Source organism: Montipora foliosa, chromosome 12, assembly GCF_036669935.1.
Source record: "Montipora foliosa isolate CH-2021 chromosome 12, ASM3666993v2, whole genome shotgun sequence".
NCBI classification, from domain to species: Eukaryota; Metazoa; Cnidaria; class Anthozoa; order Scleractinia; family Acroporidae; genus Montipora; species Montipora foliosa.
The window spans coordinates 15,615,243-15,640,242 of record NC_090880.1 but is presented as its reverse complement, the minus strand read 5'-3'; the positions used below and the strand labels follow the sequence as shown (position 1 = coordinate 15,640,242).

Below are 25,000 nucleotides of genomic sequence, written 5' to 3'. Positions count from 1 at the left end.
GGTTTTTTCCCAATTAAATGTTGTGGCTTTTTAGACATGATGTGGCTTTTTTCTCAGTGAGACCATCCGTTCCTGGGCTTTTATTTGGTTGCATGGATTTAAGACTTCAAGTCCCAACATTTAGCCTCCGTCAAGAGGCATCCACACTCGTTTTGCTCTCGTTCAGTCAGTGTTTCGATGTTTCCGAGGGGAAACAAAATTTCGTCACATTGGTTATTAGTACATGACACTGTTGAAGAGTGTAGCTTTTGCTAAAATTATTTGGCTTCTTTTAGAATTTCTCCGTCTATATTTACAACTTCATTGTCTGAAAGGAGCAGGCATTTTATGGTTTTCTGTTTTAAATGCCGCTTTCCCAAATTGAGGAAATATTTTGTGTTTTTTCGCCGTCGTTGTACCATCGTGCTCTAGAACGTATCATCGCGCCCTTTGGTTTACATTCGGAAATTTCATCTCTCTGTAAATTGATGATACTTATTTCTTCTGTGATTTTCTGTTTTTCCATTGCGGTCACATTAGCCTCATCTAATCTTTTCTCAAGGTGTGTAATTTTTTCCTCCGAGTATTTCTCTTTCGATGACATTTTGTTTTTCTGTTGTCTTGCATAACAAAGTGAACTTGACCTGATTTTCAAGGATGGCGTCAACCTCGTTATTGTTTTGGTATTCTTTTGCTACTTCGTTAATTGTTTTCCTGATAAGGTCAACATATTCCGCATCAGCCAACAACAAGGCATTTAGTTTCCAAGAACCTGTTCCCCTAGCGTTTGAGTTATGCATTAGGGTGAGAATAATGAGAGAATGGTCTGATTTAAAACCTGTCCAGATATCTGCAATTGTGACAGCTGGAATAAACACTTGAGCTGATCAAGAAAAAGTCTAAACGGCATTTTATCTCTGGGCAACTTCTTCTCCAAGTGAAATGTCTTGTATCAGGGTTAAGCATACGGTCAACTTTTTCCAGAGATTTTTCGCGTGTTACGGCCTCCTACCTTGCTTATCTTTTTGTACTCCTAAAACAAGGTTAAAATCGCCACCCCACACGCATTCTTCGCCCTCAAATGTAAGAAGCATTCTTAGAACTGATTCGAAGAATGAAGGGTCGTCATTATTTGGAGCATAAATATTCACCAGTGTCAAGGTCTTACTCTCTGTTTTGATATCAATGATTACGAGCCTACCGTTTCATCAATCAATCATCATCATTTATTTGCCTTTATGTGTATAACAGATTTTAAAAAAGCATACAGCAGGTTGTTAGGCGAGGAGACCTCAGGAAACCACCAGGCTTATAGGAGAGGCCACCTCGATATCACAATATTAAACAAAAATAAGGGCTGCGAAGGAGTGCGGCAGGAACTAACTAAGAAACTATTTTAATAAAAACTCTAGCACTTTGTTCTTAAACATAGGAAAGCTTGACAAATTGGTAATAGAGGCAGGAAGACAGTACCAGACCCTAGGTCCTTGGTAAAGAATTGTGAACTTCTTAATGTTCGTGCGACAGGAATGCACACGATAATTTCCGGCTGTTCTTGTGTCATATTTATGGACGTGACTGTTTGTCATAACAGATTGAAGAAAAGTGGAGGCAGCAGATTATTGTGGTAGCGGAACATGAATTTAGCAATAACGAGGGTATTGAGTTGGAAGATGTCTAAGATTTTCAGTTTAGAAAAAAGAGGAGCAGTATGTGCTCGATATTCTGAATTTGTAACAGCTCGCACCACTCGCTTTTGCAGATAATAAATTCTATTTAAATTAGATACGTAAGTGGACGACCACGTAGAGTTACAATAAGTAATGTATGGATAAATTAATGTATAGTACAACATAAGTTTGGTCTTACAGGATAAGTAGAAACGCGTTTGGATCTAGAAAGGTTTTAAGCAATTGAAGCGCGAAGTTGTTGTTAAAGAGCATACTTACTCCGGCACTGGCACTAGAAAGACTACTAAAAATTGCTGTGTACTCCCATTCTGCGGACCAAATTACTTCTTTTTCCTTTGAACAATGGACTTCTTGTAAAAAGAAAATCGAGTACTCTTTGAAAATTATTTGCCCCGCATTAGGCTCCATTTCATGCTAGATCCAGTGTAACCGTGGCAATACAAAACTGGCCTATTAAGCAAAATTACCTATAAAAGTTAATCACCCAATGTAGGTTAAAGCAAAAGTAAATTCTAAAAACACTCAATTTACCACACATTGTGAGAGTAGTTTGTAAGAAATTAGGGACCTTTAGATCGGAGGACAAGTCACTTTCCGTTCTCAGCACGCGCACTTCGAAAAATGTCGGTCTCCAAACCTTATGCGCATGCTCAGTACGGAAAACTCGTATTCGTAGTCGTCCTCCGGTCTAAAGGTCCCTAATTATTAAAACAGTTCGAGGGACTACCACAAGACAGTTCTCTGAATTCGAACATACTACCTGCAACGAGTAACAAGGGCTATAACTAATTTAACGAAGAAGTAGAAAAAATTGTTTCAATAAGAAAAAACATACGGTTAAGTTTGATCGTGTGGCCTGAGAAGGAAGTATTGCTTTAACTAACACTTCGACAAGCTAACAGAAAGAACTTTTTCAGAGTAGAGTTTTCATTTCATTAGTTTATATCATGAAAGGTCCTCGTAATGACCTTAACTGGTCTTAGCTGGGTGGATGGTAAAATTTCAAATAATAATAACAATAATAATAATAATAATAATAATAATAATAATAGTAATAATAATAATAATAATAATAATAATAATGTCGTAAAAGAGGTTGCTGTTATTCATCGTGGTGAAGTACAACAATAATAAAGTATTCTCGTTTGTCTCACGATGTGGTCAATTGTGATGTAGATCGCGACGTTTCGACTGCATACTGCTAGTCTTCAACAGGCGATGAGGTCGACTGATTACGCGTTACCTGTTAGATGCTCCGCTGTGATTGGTTGGTTTTTCAGCAGCTTTGATTGGTTCATTTCGATCCCCGCTGTTTCGGTGTGTTGTTCCTTCGGCGATCCACTGTCGTACGGTTCTGCTGTTGTTGTGTTTCTTGATCGTGAGCATCCACACTTCCGGAATTCCTATTCCACTATCCCTCTTGATGTTGTAGGGTGAAGTCTTTTGTGAATCGCCTCACGATCAATAAACTTTACTTCGTTCCAAAGCAGGCTGTGGCTGTTTACCAACGTTCCTATCGACGCCGCTGTACAAACCGCGCTACAGAAACTAGAGGAAGACCCCAGCCTTGCGGACCGCACGACACTAACACCTGCTCAGATCCCTGACCTCCTAAATTTCGTATTGAGATCCACATACTTCCAGTATAACGGATCAATTTACGAACAATTAGAAGTAGCAGCCATGGGAAGCCCGGTCTCCGCTGTTATTGCTAACCTATACATGGAGAGTTTCGAAGAACAGGCAATAACTACTTCGGCCTACAAACCTAAAAAGGTCTATGCCCAATCTGAAAGTAAACTCGTCTGCGTACTGAAGAACACCAACAGTTGGCATGAATGATGTTGGTTTACAGCAAAAACCCAAGAAAAGCAATGTAATCCTACGTACACATATAAACCTACAGCAGCCACAATTCCTCTATTCGCTCCGACGAAAGGCTAACGCTCGAAACGTCAGCTTTCCAAATCTTTCACGGTGGTTATTCGACCTGTATCAACTCGTTTGATAAAATCAATTTCTGTTTCAATCTCCCACTGACGCAGTACCACAGTTTCTTTAGAAACTAAAACTTTTGTTTAATCCACGTGAAACGAGGTGAGAGATCTCTGGAATAAAAGTCAGCGATACAGTGGTGGTACAACCCCTGGAAAAAGATTAACGGTACGAGTTCCTTGAAATCCTCGATAATGTACGTCAGGAAGAGAAGAGAACGCTGGAGTGTGCGAAAAGACATATCTACAACGTTTGTCAGTAATTTGGTCTAGTTTGCTATCAAATGGCCAGCGTGTGGTTGCCTGTAATTAGTGTGCACTAGCGGTCGTTAAGTACCCCATGTGGACGCAGCATTGGCTCCTGACAGAATTAAGAAGGATTGATCGGGAAGCGCGGAAAATCATTGTAACAAAAGGAAGAAAACACCCAGCGTCATCGACCGCCCTATTGTACGCGTAGAGGAAGAAAGGTGGACGTGGCCTGCAGTCAGTAGAGGGAGAGTACAAGATCACGAAGATTAAGGCAGCAATGAAATTGGTTTCAAACAGTGACCCTTGGATGATAATGGTGAGAGAGTTTGAAGAACGTTCTGCTGTTTTGGGATATCAATCACTGATTACAGAGGCCCTGAGGTGTAGTGAAGAACTTGGAATGACGCTGAGGCTTGCCTTCCTGGAACCAACGGTATGTGAACCTGATGGACAGGAGGTGACTGCAACAAAGGCAAAGCAACTGCTGAGATCAAAGTACCAACAATAGTTGTTAAAGATAGTACGTGATGAAGCATGGCAGGAAAAGCTACATACAGCCAGATGGAATGATGATAGCATGAGCACTAAGAACTGCTTCTCATGGCTAAGCGAACGGACGTCATGCCCTTGTATGTTGTGGCCGGTATGTATGAGTTATACGAACAGCTCCTACCAACGAAGTTATACCAAGTTAAGAAGATTAAGATGTCACAGTCAAGTGGCGTGTCCTTTCGTATGTGTAACATGCAAGCCACCGGAAAGCGTAGCTTACGTGCTATCGGGATGCTCAGCCCTCGCCCAAAACAAGTATTTGGCAAGACACAACAATGCCCTGAAAGTGTTATATTTTGAACTGCTACGAGAGTTACAACTGGTCGAAAGTCTTCCTGCATGGCATTCACCAATCAAGCCTAAACCAGAATACGCCTCGGAGAATGTCCAAGCATTGTGGGATATACCAACAGTTCAATTAATAGTTCAAAGTATTCATTTTATAAGTTCTACATAACTCTTATTCAAAGATTGCAATTCAGCTGTTGTTATGTATATAATTGTATTCGTAATATAAATTGTAAATAAGCGACATGCATTATTCACTCTAGTACTACATTGTAAATAATTTTCCAATACTTGCAAATAGGTTTTTATAACTTTTAAAAGTGTAACAATTTGTAGTCTCATAGGTTTTGCTGAGCGCCCCACGAGACTTTATTCTCCTGGCATACTGAAGTTCAATAAACTTCCCCCATAACAATAATAATAATAAGAGAGAAGGAAGATGAAAAAGTGGAAAAGTACCAAGATCTTGCAAGAGAAGTGGCCGGGAAAAATGTGGGGAGTGACGATAAAGGTTGTTCCAGTGGTAGTGGGAGCATTGGGATCTTTACCACTGAGATTGAACGACAACATGAGAACCATTGAGTTAGGTGTTCCAGTTGAACTGATCCAGAGAAGAGCATTGTTAAGGTCGGCAAGAATTCTTAAGAAGGTGCTGGAGATGTAGAGAAGAAAAGAAAACAAACAAGGGGTGTTTCTTGGCTTTCCAAAGCAACTTTCTCATACCATCAATAGCTGTGTGAATAATAATAATAATAATAATAATAATAATAATAATAATAATGATGATGATGATGATGATGATGATGATGATGATTATAATAATGTTCCTTAATGAGTATATTGTCTTGAGCCCAACACTGAACAAGGATAAAGTGAATAAGCAGAAATCAATAATAGAAATGCTGCTACGATCTAATTCACTGTAGTGTCCCGGTTTGACCGGTTGAGAACAGAGCAAATGAGGACGGAACGGGAATCAAAGCAACAAAATGGTGGGACTTTACGCTTGACATTGTAAGCAATGACCTGTTAACCACAAGAAATTTTAAACTGAACAGACAAAAACCCCTGAGGAAACAGTACAAACAGAACTGAAGAAGCAGACAGCTGCACGACTAAGACGTCAACAATTTATTTCCGAAAAGAAAAATGAAACACAAAGAAAAAGACTCCAGTGACCTGGACTTGTTTTACTGATGGGCAAAGTCTGTAAACGAAACAACAACTCTTAAAGGTACCATACGTCAACGTTACGAAGTTTAGACCGTTTATTAAGAAAAAAACGGAAACAATACAATACACTTAGGACAGAGTTCTCAAAGGCCAGAAAAGCTCTGTCGTCACAAGGCGCTTGGCGTTTTTTCAATCGTTAGCTCGCCTTTCAATAAGAGAAATTGTTGTCAACACAACGCAAAGCCCAAGAATTGAGGTTATCATCATTTGCCACTCGTCATTTCATTTTATTCAATCAAATAAAGAAAATTTGAATGATTTCGTTTGCGTTGTTTTTGTCTAGTGTCAATTGGTAATAGTTGATACAGTTGTTCGCAGAATTCAATGTGTCCAGCGCCCAGGTAAAGGAATGGCCGTTTATAAACGGAGAAATTGATGTTGAGGCAGGGGGAAACCAAATCAGTACCGACTATGAAAAGGGAAGTGTGAGTAGATGGCTTGATCATGGCGGACACTATGCTGTACCAGTCGAAACAGAAACTAAAAGAAACGCAGGTTCAACTTTTACCGCAATGTGGCCACCTTTTTGTAAAAGGTAACATACAACAAGGGATGAAGTTCTTTTAAGTCTTGAGTAACGTATACAGCTGGTATATGTTCCCAACAGCGGGTGCTCTCATTGGTTACTTTGAGGTCACAAGACATTGAACAATAAAACTGTTTCCCGCTAAAAGTCTCTGAGCAGGCAATATTGCAAAATCTATGACGTCAAGGGGTTACCCGCAAATGTTGACTGCCGTTGCCGTTGCACCTTTTTTGCGCTATATGACAAATCTCGTAATGACTCGTCCCTCGGGAAACAGTTCATTTTTTTTTCCCTCGAATCTCAATGTTTCTCTCGGATAAGGACTATAAACCGTAGGCCCCGTCTCACAAATATCTTCCATGTTTATAAGTTCTCTGTGGGACGTTAAAGAACCCACACACTATTCGAGAAGAGAAGGGGATGAAGTTGCCGGTGTTATCGCTGTCCTTTGTGAGTATGTTCTTTCCAGCAAAAGTGGCCGGCTTGGCGTAATGCCTCTAAAAGGCTTGTGGTGTATGAGGCCACCAAAGCAAAAACAGCCATGAGTCAAAAGGACTTTGCCGAGTGTTGGGACATGTAGATGTAGATGCTCTCTCGGTTGAAACATTGAGATTCGAGGGGAAAAAAAGTGTTCCCGAGTGACCAGTCATTACGTGTTAATGTTGTATGCACGGTTTAATGTCAATGATTTACTTAGATGTCCTTGATCTGGATTATACAATCGCAGTTATAGGATTAAATGACCAAATGAATAGTAAGAAACTAAACATGAAGTCAAGTGAAGCTATGATCTTCGCAGTTATGAACGCAATTTTTACAAGTGCGTAAAGAAGCCTGAAAAATTCAGGACTTCAGCGGGGTTTGAAACCGTGACCTCGCGATTCCGGTGCGACGCTCTAACCAACTGAGCTATGAAGCCACTGACGTTGGGAGCTGTGTTACAATCTGATCGGATGAAGGAACTGAAACGGTGTCATGGTATTACTAATGACAGGCACAGCGAGTGAAAATAGTTTGGAGAAAACTCTTCTGATAACAAAATTAGAATTCGAAAATGTTGAGAGTATCCCAAACAATGCAGCTACCCATGACATGGTTTTGCATGTTTAAGAGTTTCCTATGTTGCGATAATTTACTCGAAAGTTTACTAACAGTTTGAAAGAACTGAAACTGACGGTCTCAAAAATTCAGCAAAAATATGATAATAACTTGTGGCCTTTTTCTTCAATCCAAAGTCGTGTTCAACATTGGTTCTTTCCAAACAACAACCTGTTCAGGACAGAATACTGTCACGAGCATATAGAATGTTAATGTTTGGAGCAACACCCATCGTTTGCCTTGTAAGTACTTTAAGAATCACTAATGTTTTTCTTCAATCGTTTTCTAACAACACCTGCTGGTTGTACACTGAGTCTTTCAATTTCTCAACAGTAATTTGTCTGACAAATCGTTTCTCGAAGGTTCGTCAATTGACAAATCGTTCCCCAAATGAAGTCGTCCTGGGACTCTTAATCAAAGCAAAGGATTAACCCTGTCGTGAGATAATTTAGTCACTTTCCGACCCCTTTGTGAAAAAACAGACTCAAGAAAAAGGCGGACAAAAGCTTTCTCTTACTTTTCGGATGGCTGCCCCAACGCTAGATTGCACAACATGTAACCTGTGACTCTCCGTGACAGATGGCAAAATATTCTCAACAATAATGTTGAACCCCGTAAAGATTAAATCCTTGATTGTGACGTTACGTTGCCATGTACCACGCTCTCGGCCGTTTCCTGCTCAACGACATCAGTACCCAAGACTTGCAGGCATTTGGAGATAAAACGTCATCATTATCCATTTATTCCATGCGCGCCTAGTTCTGGCAAATCGAGATTTTTTCTGGTATACCAGATATGTAATACAATATCACTCTAACTCTCTATATACGCGCAAGCTACAATGATGCCCAGAGGCAAAATCCCTGCGAGTGCAATAAATAGTTGAATGCGGGAGTTTGCTAAGCACGAAAGAAGATTAAGATCCGGGGCTCGCAAAATATTCGCACGTATAATATGTTAAGCCATTCAATAAGATACGTATGTTTTTCTTGATATGCATTTTTAAAATATAATTTTGTAATTTTGTGTAGTAAAATATAATTTTACTACACTCTTTATTGTAATTTCTAAGGGTCAAGTTCGCACATTACGCAATTCAGCCAATTGGCTGCAATGTAATTTGCCAAATAAACTACACGATTAAAACTAGGTGTTACCTGGAACGTGCATTCCACAGTATTCTGCCTTCACGCAGAACATCATAGTAGTGATGAATTAGCATGAAATTGCAAATTTCTGCGTAAATTGCAGCACTGGACGAAGCACATTAAGAAGTAATTGTATAAAGGGAAAATACGCTGATTTAAACATGAAAACGCATTATAAAAAGGGGGCGCTTCACGTACTGCTTTTGTTCGAATTCGATTAATTATCCAAGATGGTGATCAACAAACAGCAACACAGAGACGGAAGCCCGATAATGTATTTCTAGCGCAAAAAAAAGGGACTGGGGATTTAACAAAAAAACGACATATAACATTTTATGACATATTACGGACACATTGCCGTAAGGGGCTTTTTTATTGCACAAATTATCACAGAGCTCTCGGTTGCGTCCACGGTTGATTGATAAATCATTTGCATGTGCCTAAGGCACCACGCCTTTTATAGTGTGTCTTCGTGTTTAAAACAAAAAGTGTTATTAACATGGCCACACCGATAATACACTGACGTTTGTTATATCCGTGAAATATGAAGGAACAAGATGGTTCAACTCAGTCGGGGCGAGATTCCCCCGATATCATTCTTCCTATTTCAGTTTGTGGCCTTACCTTAAGTAAATTCCAAGTGGCTTGCATACGCTGTTGCATGATGTCGCATGATGTCGTCCATCGCTAACTTTGTGTCTTCGTCTTTTTGCAATTGCTGCTAATTGTTTGCTCTCAGCCAATGCACGACCCAAGAAGAAAACAATTACTAACCATTCAACTACACTGAAATCTAAGGTTGATGGAGATACGCAAATTGCCAAGTGTAGGCAAACGAGAGTGATGTAGCTTATTGTGTCAAAAACAAACTTCCAGAATGGAACTTCCAGATATTTAAAACGTTCTACAGTTTCGTCCCCTGCGAAATGAAAACAATTAAATCGCACTGTTATTTCTTTAACATCTGGGCTTATATTTATAGCAATATGGATTACAATATAAGGTGAAACCCATAAAATTAATTAAACTACTTAGGAACTGTTTAGGACCGAAGATGCGGAATTCCGTTTGTGATAATACAAGAACTTCTGAGGATTTAGGTAGTTTAAAGAGCATTATATGATTTATAGCCTCGATCCTGATACATGATCGCATATTGTAGATAGGTTTTAAGTCAGCTCCGTCAATTTGGCAACTTTCATGTTTTATTTAATTTATGACCTAGACGAAATAAAGATCACCACATCTGCTATTACAAAAGGCATCTGACAACGTAGCGAATTACCCGAATTGCTTTATTGCTTTATTATATTTCGTCGGAATAATGGGGTAACCCTAACACGCCACAATTATTCAAAATGGCGGAGACAGGAAATTTTGAAAATGAAAAAAATCGATTCCAAAATTCTTTTTTTTCCTGAAACAAACCGTTCTTCATTTTGGGAAATTCCATAAAGAATTTGATTACAGAAATTATTTCCTTCGGGAGTTTAAGCAAAGACGATGGCTACAGCAACGAGAACGTCATTCCAAAATATACCTTAGCGCTATCGCAAGTATTTCGCGATTATTCTATCTTGTTCACCTAGTACAATACGGGCAAATGATCCTGTAACTGGATGGCTACGAACGGTTTTCAAAGTACAGATAGCAAATAAATGGTTCACTGGTGTATGCTCGCGTTGTCTCCAAACCTAAAATTTGTTAAGTTCACGTTGTTCTTTTGGGAAGTAAGGCAAAGAAATGCATGAGAATTCGTGCTGCACGTGCAGCACGATTATTTCTCCACTTTTAGCCAATAACATTCTAGTTTTGTGGCTATGTCGTTGCCGAAGCCGTCGTCTTCAGTTTGATTAAAATCCCAAATCTTTCGAGGAGTAGATCTTCTCTTGTATGAAATGAAGCCATGAATGGACGCAAATGGATTACTGCGATTTTCATAATTCTGCGGAATTCATCTTCAAGCGACAACAGCCAAACTGCGTTTTAGCTTCCATCAATCAAACTTCCGACACCAACCACGGATGACGGAATCAATGACGATGTGTGGCATAACTCACCAATTAGCATTATTACACATTGTAGTCACCATCTGTCTTCTCATTGGGTAAAAGCCTACAGTTAATTCTGGGAAACAGCGAAAACACTTACCTCGACCTTGATTAATCCGGCTGAGGCTGATAACCCTAACCGAGACCTTGATTATTCCGCATATCACAAAAACCTCATCCAATAATTGTTTATAATTGGTTCCCACGGTACATTCGACGCCGATGGAAAGCGATGGAATCTGCATACGAATCTTTTTATTGAAGGGTTTCTAAAAACGTATCATAATGTTGTTCGAAATGTGAACTAAATAAAAACTCCAATTCACTTTCCGGAGGTGGAGTCGATCTTCCCAGCTATGTTCGGGAATTTGATTGATGGAAGCCGAAATGCAGTTTGGTGCTTAGCGCTTCAAGGTAAGATTCCGTAGAATTATGAAAATCGCAGTAAAGATCCGCGGTGAATCAGTTAAATAAATTATTAGTTATAATTTAGAACTTGTCGGTTTTTTTCTTCACGTTTATGTCCTTGTCATACTTGACATTTACACCTGAACTCAGATACCTTTTCGACCGCGCCATTTTCGCTGCATCTCTTCGTGTACGACTGGATGAGTGAAGAACTGCGTCAACAACAAAAGTGATAATTATCATACGTGATTATAGCATGAACGTAAAAGACAAAGTTAACAGTAAGAAACCAAACACAGTTGCCCAAAGGGTTAGCTTGCTTATTCTGATCTCTTAAAATTGAAATCCGATTGGCCAGGAGGACCCGAATTTGGAAATCGGTGAGTGTTAGGGTTAGGGTAGGACGAAATTTTTATCGTTGAAGTGCTAATGAGTCAGCCAAATTACGAGAATTAATTAGAAGTGTCAAAATGGTCTATGCCCTTCTCTTTGCCGTTACAGACGGAAAAAAGTTTTCCTGCATTCCATTTCTAAATAATAATGGGATTTGCCCTTACATATATAACTAAATGGTTCCATTTTTTTTTCTAAAATTTAATTTTAAAGGGCTCAGCTTTAACGTGTGGATCATTGACTTCGAATTTGTAATACACCCGTTTGCTAATGCTTCACGTTTTTCTTAACGGTAAGTATACAAATGGGGAGGCGCAGTGGCCTCATGCATGGTTAGTGCGCTCGACTCCGGATCGAGTGGTCCGGGTTCGGGTCCTGTGGCCGGGGACATTGTGTTGTGTTCTTGGGCAAGACACTGTACTCTCACGGTGCCTCTCTCCACCCAGATGTATAAATGGGTACCGGCGAATTTAATGCTGTGGGTAACCCTGCGATGGATTAGCATGCCATCCAGGGGATAGTAGAAATACTCCAGTAACCAGAGATAAGCGCCGGCCTGATGGGCCTTCTAGGCTCATAGCAGACTTTACCTTAAATATACAAGTGCGAAAAAAGGGGTCCTCTTAAAATTAGACAGTACAATAAATTTCCTAGTTGTCATTTGATAAATTCTTCAGAGCCAACGTTTTGGGCAAATTACTTGATGTGGGTTTTAGATAATGAAAAGCCCTGGCCAAACGAGAGTGAGAGCTTATGAGAGTTGAAAATTCTTTAAGAGCTCATGAGAGTCGATGAGAGTGATCGCGAGTTGGCCAAAAGAGAGAGCCTAGGAAACACCCTGGGAAAACCCTTTCTGACGTAAATATGACGACTAGCCAGCCGGTATATTCAGCCTTGGTGTTGTCCTTAGTCACTGAATCCGTCGCTGACCGAAGTAACTGCTGACCTTATAAAACTCTCGCTCAAACTCTCAGGCGCGGCAAGACTATCCCCAACTCTCATGAAAAATTTGAGCAGGTTCAAATTCAAAGAGAAGTCTCGAGAGTAGGCCAGAGTGGATGAGAGTTCCTGGCCAAACGAGAGCGAGAGTTTCAGCTCTCGTCAACTCTCGTCAACTCTCTACAACTCTCATCAATCCTCGCTCTCGTATGGCCAGGGCATAAATTCTTACGATAGGGCTATCTGCCAAGATTGTGTCCTCATGCAACCATAGTTAATCGAGGGACTGGTCATGAAACCTTAAAACCCTCAAAAGCGCGAACAATGTTGTCGCAATCCCGTGACAGTGCACAATGTTTTGTTTCCGCTTCGCACGGCTTCGCAGATTAGTTGCGCATAATTTAATTGAAAGATTCGATTAGTTATTTTCTCTCGTGCACCGTCAAGGCCAAAAATACAGACAAAAACATGAAACAAAAGGACTTGTACAGTTTCATAACCATGTCCATGCGTTAACTATGCTTCAACTGACCTGAAAACCCCTCGGTTACTTCAGTCTCCAGGCTCAAATGATAGCTCATAATAGAATCTACCATGACCTATATGACCTTTATGACCTCAATGTAATTAAGGCACAAGAGCAAATAAGACAATTTGAATTCAACAATGACGAAATCTTTGGCAACAAAGACGAAGACAATGTTGTTGATGGAGAAGATTGTAACCACAATGAACGTCTTTGATTGGATTGTTGTGGTAGTGAAGATATTGGTGATGCCGAAGGGGTCTTGGCAATTACAGTAGTGGTGATAATGATGGTGCTAACGTGATAGTGGAAATGCAGATGGCGATAATTATGTCATAAAGTTAAGGCCACGGCCATGAATAGAAGGAAGAATGGATGAATGGATGGATGTTTTTTGCATGGATGGTCAAATTCTTTTTCTACCTTTTTTTGCTGACAGTCAACAGCATCACCCATCATGTAATCTAGGATAAATTCTCCAAATTGTTCTCGATCTCTTTTTTTGGTCTCTGGTCTCATTGGATCCAGTAAATGGTAGATAAACTCTTCAACAGAGTCTGCTAGTCGATGAAACCTGTCGTAGTCGGGCCCCTTACTGTTCCCCTTTTTGCGTAGCCTGAAAATTACCTGCAAAGTAAGCGAAATATACTGATTAAACAGAATTTTAAATATTTGCGGGATAGCAATGCGATTGCCGAGGATAGGGTAGAGTCGGCAATTTCCTTCTCGATGCCCGAGAGACAAAATGCTCACTACAAAACAGATCGCAACTAGATCTCTTAAGAGACTTTCTATATGTATCAAATCGGCCTTGGTCACACCTGTTAATGCAACCAAGGACGGAGAAAGATCCAAAGTTTAGAGTTAAACAGTTAAGTTAGATACTCCCGTGAAACTCCTAGAGAAAAAGATAAATTGACGTCGTTGTAACCGATTACAAAACTTCCCTGAAGGTAACTGCAAATCCGATACAGATATAGATTATTAATCTTATCAATATTCATATTCATATTATTATGGATTATATTATCATTATTATTGTTATTATAACGACGCTTCAAATTAACCCACTACTTCCTTTCCAGCAACAAAAATGGGGATTACAGAGTTCTTTTTTAGGATCATTTGAAGAAAACTATAGGGGTTTTTTACATGGTTATTCTGCTGCTGCGGTAACCTATTAAGACACACTTCTTGGCCCATTTTTGATACGCAATGGCTGTTGTCTCACATGCTACCATAACATAGCTGTTTGGTGTTCAGTTTGTTGGAATTGTTGAAACCGGTTTGAGCCATCTCAAAATTGGTATCCATACCTCCATTGCCACTCTTAAATAATTGGGCTCACACTTTTGGAAGTTTCTTGGTGTAATTATCTTCTCGATTTCATCAAAATTGCCACCATCTATTTTTTCCATCATTTTTGTCTTCACTGAAGAGAATAAAGGGAGAAAAGTCTTTTAACAATGATGATAACAATAGCAATGGTAATAATTAATTGATTGATTAATATAATTATCATTATTATTGGTAATATTTGTAGCTGTCGGGCAAAACAGTCATCGATGCTCCTGCTAATTTTCTTTATGTTAGTTGTCACTGAACAGCGTTCCACGGCAACGGGAAATCCATTAGAAAGGGAGAAATGATCCTCACTCCTATGTGGACAATTAAAGTAATTTTCTCTTTTCAGGTGTCGACAAGAGACAATTGCTTGTGTCCAGCTCAGTGCGAGGATTACTTCTCTCAACAGTTCCTGGTTTGCATCCACGTGATAAGACGGCCATGTTGGTGTACAAAACAACAGAAAATCACCCAAAAGGTTTTGCACAATAATAGAGCCAAAAGACTTTTTCGCTGTTGTTCAGTACACCAACATGGCCGCCAATGGCGTCAGGTGCAAGCCAAGGATAACTCGTACTTCAAATATTTAATAACAATTATTCCATGAGCGTTGGATATGAGGTGGTAAATAGCCAAAAAGGCGCTAAGCGCCGAGTTGGCTATAACCAGTCCCATAAAGAATAAGCGCGAATGGAATACCTGTTTTATTGATTTTTCATTAAATTCTGAACTGTTTTACTTACAGAAGACCAGGATGTTGTCTCAGTTTTACAAAACGACCGACGCAATCAGTTTCCATATAAGGTCATCACGGTATATAAGCTAATAACCGAGATCGAGTGAGCCAATCAGAAAACTTCAAATGCAATATCCGAGATTGAAAATTTAATAAATACACCTATTTCGTTCATTAAATCCATTTGGCTGGCACAGATGGAAGAAGTATATGATTGAAAGAGCCGGCGTGGGAAAACTGCAGAATACTCGGCCATTTCGAGGGCTTCAATACAAAATGTGCAATGACATCTTCAGTCGGAAATGGACGAAGTCAAAGCGGGTGATTGCATAGTCCACTATATTTACTTCACCAATTATTAAGCTTCACGATTACACTTTAAGCACATTGCTCAACGTATTCTGGGGACCACAAATGAAACGAAATCAACGAAGATGCCACAGGTGATCTTGCTTTGTCCGAATTTTGTTCAGCCAATTCTTCTCTTTAAAATTCCCTAATTGATCCAATAACCATGTTATGGCTCACAGTGTTGCTTTATGTGGAAACATTACCACTTGAAGATAACGCTCTAGACAAGACATGAACGGACTTCAAGCTTTTCTTTATCTTCATCTTGGTCGGCGCTATCCTTGTTTTGCTGTTTACTCTATGATTTATGCTCAGTACGCCGTCATCCTGTTATTCCTGTGTTTTAAATTCACTTAGCTTCAAATCCTCAATCCAAAGTTGGTAGTCCGGTCCACAATCACATTTAGTTTCCAGGGTCTCTCTTCTTCCCTTCCCCCGGAGCGCCGGAGAGAGAGGAAAGAGACCCTGGTAACGACGTTTTGCACACTTATTCATTGCTCATTGACAATATCATTCAACAATAAACGTGTGGGTGTTACAAAGACGAGTGTTAAGTTACTCTTAGTACTGTAGTAGAAATGTCGGGAACATTTTGTTTGGTGAAATGTCATGACCTACATAGGTTAGGTAGCATATCTGACTCAAAGAGGATGTGGATGCACCGTGTACCAGTAGTGAAAACTGTGACGCCAAAATGGCACATACTGCAAATACAGGAACAACTTGTAAGAATGTCAATTAACAGTCACAACGCAACTCTCAACTCCCAGTGACGTTTTGATTATGCCCTGCTCCACCTCACGTATGCATGCGCCATGCGGTTTTTTTCGTGGTGTCTTTCCCTGAGCGGGCTGGATGTCGGAGATATGCGCATAGGCAGTACGATGGTTTTACTCTCCATGGTAGACTGAGATGAGCTCATCAAATAGATTTCAATGAATTGCACAGGACTGTTGCTTTGAAGGTAAATTATTAATAAATGAACTTGCCACTCAAAAGTTAAAAGTGTAGCTATTTACAACGGCCTCATTGATTACCTATCACTTCACTTGAAATCCAGCGCGCCTTCAAAGAATAATTGTTAATTATTTGCAGTTGATTTGTCACAGAGGAAGGTCAAATTTATTTCTCAAAAGGGTGTAGTGCGTTGCTTTTTGCCAATGAAATCACCGCCTCGTAATTATATTGTCCATTTGCTGCACAGAAAACTAATATATAATTCTACCCATATTTTAACTCGGATACCTTTCAGCTATTTCGAGTAAATAGCTTTGTATCGTGGTGTCACGTAAGATGACAATTAGGAAATTCAAAATGCTGTATTTTCCAAACGACGGACGTCAAGAAACTGGAAACTTGAAAAAAGATTTACTTCTAGGTCATCTTCGACCTCCTATAGCCTACGAGAGGCGCAGTTACTCAAACATGGACGACCTAAAACCACCTACAACCACCTCAACATTTTCAACAACAACCTACAACCAACTCAAAAACATCTACAACCTCTTACAAACAATCTAATATAATCTTTAACAAGCCATAAATGTCTAAAATTAGGCTAAACGACAACATGTCTCGTACATGAAATACACTTCATTACTGTCGGAATTTGCGTGACTATATCATGTAACAAGAAATTAGTTCTTGACAGATGTTTTTTGCATAGGAGTTGGGGTAAAAGGAGAAGAGAGAGTTTTTAAACGGAGGAAAATGGAGAAAGAAATATTGTACGCAAGCGAGTTTGATTTTGTTCAATTAATAGCAACAAAACAAAACTTTTGTTTAGGCCTAATCAAGTATCGTGAGTGCGGTGGAAGCTCTAAAAGCAGTGATTGAGGAGAAGAGGTTTGCGAAAGGTGAAAGCAAAGACGAAATTGCAACATGGAGTGAAGAAACCGAACAACACCTCGAGAGCGCTGATGACGCAACAAGAAAAATTCAACGCGCAATCAAGGACATGGACCTCGAATAGAAAGAGCATGAAGCGGTTGAAGCACACAAAAGGAGTATGGAATTTAAACGTCAACTCTTAGAGCAAAAGGTGGAGTTCGAGAAAAACCGCGAACACGAAAAAGCAGCCAGTAGCGAAACAATGAGAGCAGCCCTAGCGACCAGGCTTCCTAAGCTAACTATATCTAAGTTCAATGGGAAAATAGAGGAATGACTTTCTTTCTGGTGGAAATTTTCCTCCGAAATAGATTCTTCGGATCTCGCACCATTGACAAAATTCGGATATTAAAGGAGCGGATGGAAAAGCACGTAAAGAATGGCATTGAAGGGTTACCATTTATAGCGGAACTCCGCGCGCGCCTTTGGTAGATTGTGCTGGCATAATTTTAAGCATAATTTAGCAAAACGAGCATTATTTTAAGCCTTTATTTCAGTTTAGCACTGCTAGCATAATCCGAGCTTTCATGCGTTGAAAATTGAAAAAAACCCTTCATAGTTCTAGAATAATTCAGTTTGTGTTTTATTTCTGCATTGTTTTTGGAAAATGTTGAGGTATGTGCTAAGCCTTGCATACGGCGAAAACTATTGGAATTTAAACTGACCAATCAGAATTCAGCGAGCGGGAAAAACTGTGCTATCCGAAAAGCGAAAACGTGTTCAGTCTTAATGACGTAAACAATCACGGGATCTAAATACAGTCCCGACCGCAGACCGGAAATCACCATGCATAACAAATAAGAACCAACAAATATCAACAAATCAATTTAACGTTCAGAGCACTGTTCAAACTATTCCACATCCTCCGGGGGCACGCAAATGTCCTTAACCCAGTCGGCAATTCTCCTGATAGCCCGTCGTGCAGCATCTCTTCGTGGTCGTCCCACAAGGGGTGGAGTTTGTAATGTGGCAGCTCTGTTCACTGTGTGGCTCACTTCCTTGGCCTGAATTTCTAGAGGGTGCAATCTTCTTATAGGGCGGTTTGTTGTTCCATTGGCGGTGCGTACATTGGCGGAACGTACACGTCCATCGTGACCTCTGTTAATGGCTGTGACAAATGCTAGTTTCCAGTTTACTCTCGGGCTGTCATCGTGGATGAGAACTACATCGCCAACCCTCACAGATTCAGTGTTGACTCCTGATCTTTTGTGAAACTCTCGAAGGGAAGTGAGGTACTCGTGACGCCAACGTTGCCAAAAGTGTTGAATCAGTAAGGTGACACGTTTTGCTTTCCTCAGGAAATCTGCGTTCGATTGGTAGGTGGGATCACTCACTTCGTCGCTCTCTACTAGCGGATGTGGAAGGACGTTATTCGTTGACCATAAAGTAGGTGTGACGGGGTTAGTGCATGCCTCTGCATCCTTAATGTCTGAAGAAACATAGGTCAGGGGGCGGTCGTTCAGAATTGCTTCTACCTTGACAACAATTGTTTGAAGCGTGCACAGGTTGACTGCAGCTCTGCCGAGCACTTTCTTAATGGTTGATTTAGTGAGACCGATGAGACGTTCCCAAAAACCCTCATACCAAGGGGCCCTCTTGGGAATGAACTGCCATTCAACGCCTTCCCTTGCAAGTGTTTCCTTGAGTGTATGAGATTCAAACAGTTCCTTTAGTTCATTGTTTGCTGATAGAAATGTTGAAGCATTGTCAGATATTAGTTTCCTTGGAAGAGATTTGCGACTCGCAAACCTGCGAAAGGCGAGTAAGAGGGCTTCAACAGTTAAGTCTTCGACAAGCTGCGTAATTAAACAAACATATGTAGATCTTTGTTTCAATCCCAGCGTTTCGAACATACGGGGCTCCAGTGAAGTCCACCCCAATGGCGTCAAAGGGCTGTGTTTGTTGCATTCTTGACTTGGGAAGGGGTGACGGGTCTGGTGCATTGCAGGCTGCTCCTGAAACCCTTCTGCAGGTTACGCAGTTGTCAATTAAGGTTTTGACGCGTTGTCGGCCAGAAGGAACCCAATAACGTTGACGCAAGGCGGTGAGTGTTGAGTTGACACCTGCATGAAGCTGCTTAACGTGGGTGGAGTTAATTACTTAGTCTGTGAAGTGGTCTTTGCTTGGTATCTTCCCGCCACAGCGTAAAAGACCACCGTCATCAAGGAATAGGCGAAGCTGACGTACTAAGGTTGTACTTTGTCGTACCGTTGAAAGGAGGTTGTCCACGTCGGCACGAAAAACAAGAGATTGACGATTCTTCGCCCATTTTGTCATAGCACGATCATCTTCCAGAGCTGTGATAGGACCTTGTTGGCTGTCTTTCGTTTAAAGACGCTGGACAAATCTGAGAACATAGGCAGTAATTCGAAGAAGCCTTAGTAAACTGCTAAAATCCGATGGATTGATCAGGTGATGAAGGCCTTGCTGTTGAGCTGGAACCGTGCTGTTTGCAGTAGCCTCATCAGTAGAGGTTTCAGTGGTCAATAAGTGGAGAACCTCTGTAGCAGGCCATGAAGGCCACTGTGATGTTTGGTAACCATTTAGGACCATGCTTCCACAGTGAAGAGGCCTTCAGTTGATCTGCTGTTATCCCTCTTGTGAGCAGATCAGACGGGTTTTCGGTTGTGGGGCAGTACTTCCAGCTGGAAATTGATGTCAGCTTCTTTACTTCTTGGATGCGATTGCTGATGAATGGCTTCAATATTTTGGTGCTGTTAAGCCAATGACGGACGATGTGGCTGTCACACCACAATGTGACCCTTGTAACTTGCAGTTGTTCTTGCAGATATGATACCAAACGTGCAGCCGTCAGAGCTGCCATAAGTTCAAGTTCTGGAAGGGTAAGTTGCTTCCTTGTCGGAGCAACACGCGACTTTGCCATGGCAAGTGACGATTGGTTTCCACATACTAAGTAAGCAGCGGCTCCATTGGCTTTCTGGCTTGCGTCCGCAAAAACGTGTAGTTCTGTGTCGTTGCCGTCAACACAGACATCAGAAGTGAAGTAACGCGACGCGGGAACTCAATTTGGTTGCATCTCCTGTCTCCTTCGCTAGAACACGCCATTTTTGATCAAGAGAGGGTGGAAGTGGTTCGTCCCAATCTATCCCTTCCTGCCACAGTTCTTGTATCAGAAACTTGGCAGCAACTGTGCCCGGTTGGAGTAGGCCGAGTGGATCAAAGACCTTTGCTGTTTCTCGTAAAACCCCTCTCTTGGTTGATAACGGAGAGGTAGAAGTTGCTTGCTTATGTGAGAATCCCAGTGTGTCTGAAGTTATGTTCCATAGTATGCCTAGCACCTTTTTGGCTGGACTTGTGTCAAGGACTTGATCCTTGGCTGCAAGATGCTGAAGTTCAGGACTGTTTGAACTCCATGACCTGAGATTGAAACCTACTGGTGACATCGTGTTCCCGGCATCTTGATAATAGTTGACTGCTAAACCATCATCACTTATTCCAGAAGCAAGGTCGTCCACGTACAGATTTCTTAACGTATCTATGCTGACTTGGTCTGTAGACTGTGTGAGGTGCTTGTTGAGAGTCGCATTTAAGATGAAGGGGGAGCTTGTTGCACCAAACATAACAGACTTGAATCGGTATACAATGAATTCACTCTCCGGGTCATCTGCATTCGATAACCAGTAGACTCGTGTGGCATCTCGATCGGCTTCGTCACGGTTTACATGCAAAAATGCCTTTTCAATGTCCGCAGTTATACCATACTGGTGGAGACGAAAGCGTAGAAGTATACCAGTAAGGTCATTGAGCAGCGGAGGACCTGTCTGTAAGCAATCATTCAAGCTGGGTTGATCACCATGTTTGAAACTGCAATCGTACACAATGCGCAGAGGAGTTGTGGTGGAGTCCTTGTGGACAGCATGGTGGGGTATGTAGTGACATACTTTGTTGGTTGTATCCGGATCTTTGACCTTTTCAATGAAATCTCGAGACTGCTGTTCTTGGATGATGTCATTGTACAAGTGTAGTTTTTCAGGATTTGCGGCTGGGTCGTCTGAACATGGAGCGAGTTCTCTGCTTAATAATTTCTGCATTTGATGGTAAAGGGGGATGTTCTGGTCGCCATGGCAACCTTGCACTGTACCTGTCGTCCTCCAACATAATAGATGTGTCTTGAAATACTTCAAAAAGTCAGGCGTGTCTTCTGAGGAGTTTGGTAGAACACCAACTGATTCAATACGCCAGAAACGTTCCAAATCAAATTCTTCTTGTTGATGCTCGGTCACAACACTTAAAATAGAGGTGTTGAGGTTCTCTGAATGGTTACATTTGGAGAGGGGGCCCGAGAGGAGATACCCTATTTTTGATTTGGCTGCTGTGGGACCTGGACCCTTGATAACTTCGTTTCCCACTACATCCCAGTAATGATCCGCGCCGATTAGAATATCAACTGTGAAAGGTGAATCATCAACGTTAATGTGTGCTAACGTCAGTCCCCTTAAATGCCGGCAAGTCCCTTACATTGGCGCCAGTGTAAGTAGTGAGAGGTGCAGCGATTGTTGGTACAATGATCACGTGAATGAGAATGGTCTCCTCTTGAGTGGTTTCAAGGTAAACAGTAGCAGTGTTAATGCGCTTAACAGATGATGTGTTTCCACCGAAAGTTGGCAGGGATATTGCCTCTTGCGTTTCTGGTTTCAGATCAAGCGTGCCTGCCACATCTGATGTAACGAAAGAGCGTTGAGATCCCTCGTCAAACAGAATATGTGCACTGATATGGTTGTTGTGACTTGCAACAGAAGCAACAGCTGTTTTTAGTAGAACGGGGGTGTGTTTATTAGCATCATCAATGTGGTAGGACGAAACCGAAGGTAGCGTAGTCTTGTCAGTGGTGGGTATACTTGGAACCTTGTTTGTAGTTGCTGGTTCAGTGGATGGTGTTGTGAGAGGTAGCTCTACATTTCTACAAAGACTAGTATGATGCTTTCGATGGCATACCTTGCAGCGGTTCTGTGATTTGCATTTAGATACTGAATGACGATTCAGACAGTTAAAGCATGCCCTTGTGTCACGTACAATTGAGTGTCTCTTTTCCTTATCTGTCACAACATTGCAGTCAGTTGGACTGTGTTCACCCTTACGAAAAAGGCACATTCGTTTGGTGGGGCGGTCACCACTGTTAGAAGCAGAAACAGATGTACGAGGCCTTGAAGCCGTGAGAAATGTAGCAGCAGTAGCAGTTGAGTTGCCACTGAATTCATAGTCACAAGAGGTGTTTTGTCCCGCCTCTAAGATTTCAATTTCATTCAAAATTGCTTTACGTAAATTATCAAGTTGCCACTCCTTCTTTCCATTTTGTCTTGCTAGATTTCTCTTAATAGGTTATTTCTTCTGAATGATAGGAACAAGAATTTCCCCATAAGTTTCTGTTTTCTTTCCTAGTGTCTCAATTCCCCTGATGTGGGTCTCAATTGAGTCGTAAAAAACCTTAAACTCCTTAAATGATCGGTGGGTGATGGTAGGTTCAGTGGTGCTTCCATGTGTGCGTTGATAACCATGTGGGGTCGAGCGAATCTCTCTTCCAACAACTGGATACTCTTAGCGTAATTAGCATTGGTTAATTGCAACCCGGCAATGACTCTTTCAGCTCCGTGGCGTAACTGCGCTCTCAAATAATTGAACTTTTGGACATCACTGATTGTAGAGTTATCGTGTACTGCAGACCGGAAAGTGTCCCAAAATTGCCATTCAAGCGGGTAATCAGTGAATTCTGTGATGAGGCGGATAGATTACTAGAATGATCGTTACCTGGTGTTTCATTCGACGCAATTGGGTTGAATTGTTGATTTTCTTGTTCCGTTTGCGACGTAGATGGAATGAATGGTTGATTTTCCTTTCCCATTTGCAGCGGTTGTGGTAAGGTAACGCCGGTATCTTGATGAGAAGACGCATGTTGACTAACATTCTTGTTTGTGAGCTCGATGAACCTCTCGGTAACGCATACTTTCTCTAATCCTGCTTAAGATTATCAGGTGTTTCCAGCAAAACTACTATCTTGTCGTTAAATTCCTTAAGGGTTTGTCTCTTTTGCTTTAGTTGGTTGACGAATGACTTGAGTAGAGCGATCTGTGTGTCGGTAATTGTGTCCTTTGCTGTGTCATCTACTTTCTGTCTCAACTTAGTTACGTGCGCCTTGTGCGCTCTCCTTGACGCCAACAGTTTGGTTAATTCCTCCATCCTGGTCCCGGCACCAAAACATGAAATGTGACGAAGCAATGAATGTAGCGGTATTGGAGGGACTCCACTATATTTAAACTGTTCAATAAGAGTTACAATGGCGGTCAAAAGGCGAAAAAAGCGAAAACGTGTTCAGTCTTAATGACGTAAACAATCACGGGCACTAAATACAGTCACGACCGCTGACCGGAAATCACCATGCATAACAAATAAGAACTAACAAATATCAACAAATCAATTAAACGTTCAGAGCACTGTTCAAACTATTCCATAGAGTTTTCTTTCAATGATTACAACTTGCGATCGTTCTGCAAACATCCCGTAGCATGCAGCACTTTTTTTAGTGACTCGAGGATCCTGTTTTGCTGTTTCAAAGGGAGTCGTGCATTCTTGAGCAGTTTGTTCTTCAGTGCTTGTATTTTTTTCGTTTGTTCCTGGCGGCACAAAGTAACTTTGATGATTTGAAAGGACTTCCTTAATTGAATTAGCGATGTTTTATTAAGGAACCAACAAGTGAATGGTACACAAAATTAGGAGAAACTGTTGGTTGAGTAGACAATATCTGTAGACATAATTATGTGCCCAGTTTAAGTACTAAGCTCAACACGTTGTTTGGCTCCACAAGTTTCAGTTTCAGGCCAGGTACCCGAATTCACCCAGGTACTGGTACACCGTAACCATAGTGTTCTTTTGAAATTGAATAGCTCCTTGAAAACCTGGTTCCTTTAGCAGAAACTTGTTGTGTTTGTTCTCTACATTGGTGAATGCAGCCACTAACTGTCCATCCTGGATAAACTCCAGACCAGCTCTTCTTTCAATTTACTCTTTGTTCTAAAGTGTTAGGTTAAAGGGTTTGTGAAGGTTATTTCCCATTTCATAGGGCAATGTGGTTGCCACATTCACTTTCAAACTTATCATGGAAACGTAAATCAATACCAGTGAATAGACTCTGAAAAGTCAGTCCCTTGAATTGTTGATAGAAAATTGATTTAAATTAATGCATATTGAAACATCAGTTGAGGAATATTTTTTTCATTCCCACTTTGTGAACCTAACATACATTCCTGCAGTTTGTTTATTGCTTGGTCATTCAATGTCTTGATCACATGAAATTATTTAATTTTTAGGTATTGTGCCAGACCTCCATACAGACACTATCTTTATCTAAAAACTTAACTGGTTGCTTTTTGGAGCCCTTTTTGGAGCATATTTAAATAGGCAGGAAATGTTCCACATTTTATGGCAAATAGTTTTGCATAGTTTTAAGGAATATTGCAGCCAAATCTAATTGAATATGAGACTAAAATACGCTGTTTGGCATTTTATGAATTTAAAGACTATTAATATTGTTTGTGCTTGTTTTAAAAGGCTTAAGGTGGCACTCAAAAGTGTTCCTTCAATAAACCTAT

The 25,000-nt window shown here is 40.8% G+C and overlaps 1 protein-coding gene and 1 pseudogene across 2 annotated transcripts in view; both read right to left on the bottom strand.

Annotated features, from left to right (window-relative positions):
- Positions 1-25,000, bottom strand: part of LOC137979929 (uncharacterized) — a 58,966-nt gene that overhangs the window by 27,307 nt on the left and 6,659 nt on the right. The window contains exons 4-7 of one of the 2 annotated variants that reach the window (XM_068827245.1): positions 14,395-14,510; positions 13,502-13,705; positions 11,375-11,432; positions 9,386-9,680 (exon numbers count right to left, since the gene is read on the bottom strand). In XM_068827245.1, the coding sequence (XP_068683346.1) occupies positions 9,386-9,680; positions 11,375-11,432; positions 13,502-13,705; positions 14,395-14,510 (673 nt within the window). Of the gene's footprint in view, positions 1-9,385; positions 9,681-11,374; positions 11,435-13,501; positions 13,706-14,394; positions 14,511-25,000 lie in introns of those variants that run through there. The other variant, XM_068827246.1, reaches the window with a different exon arrangement.
- LOC137979856 (uncharacterized) lies at positions 18,248-20,280 on the bottom strand (annotated as a pseudogene).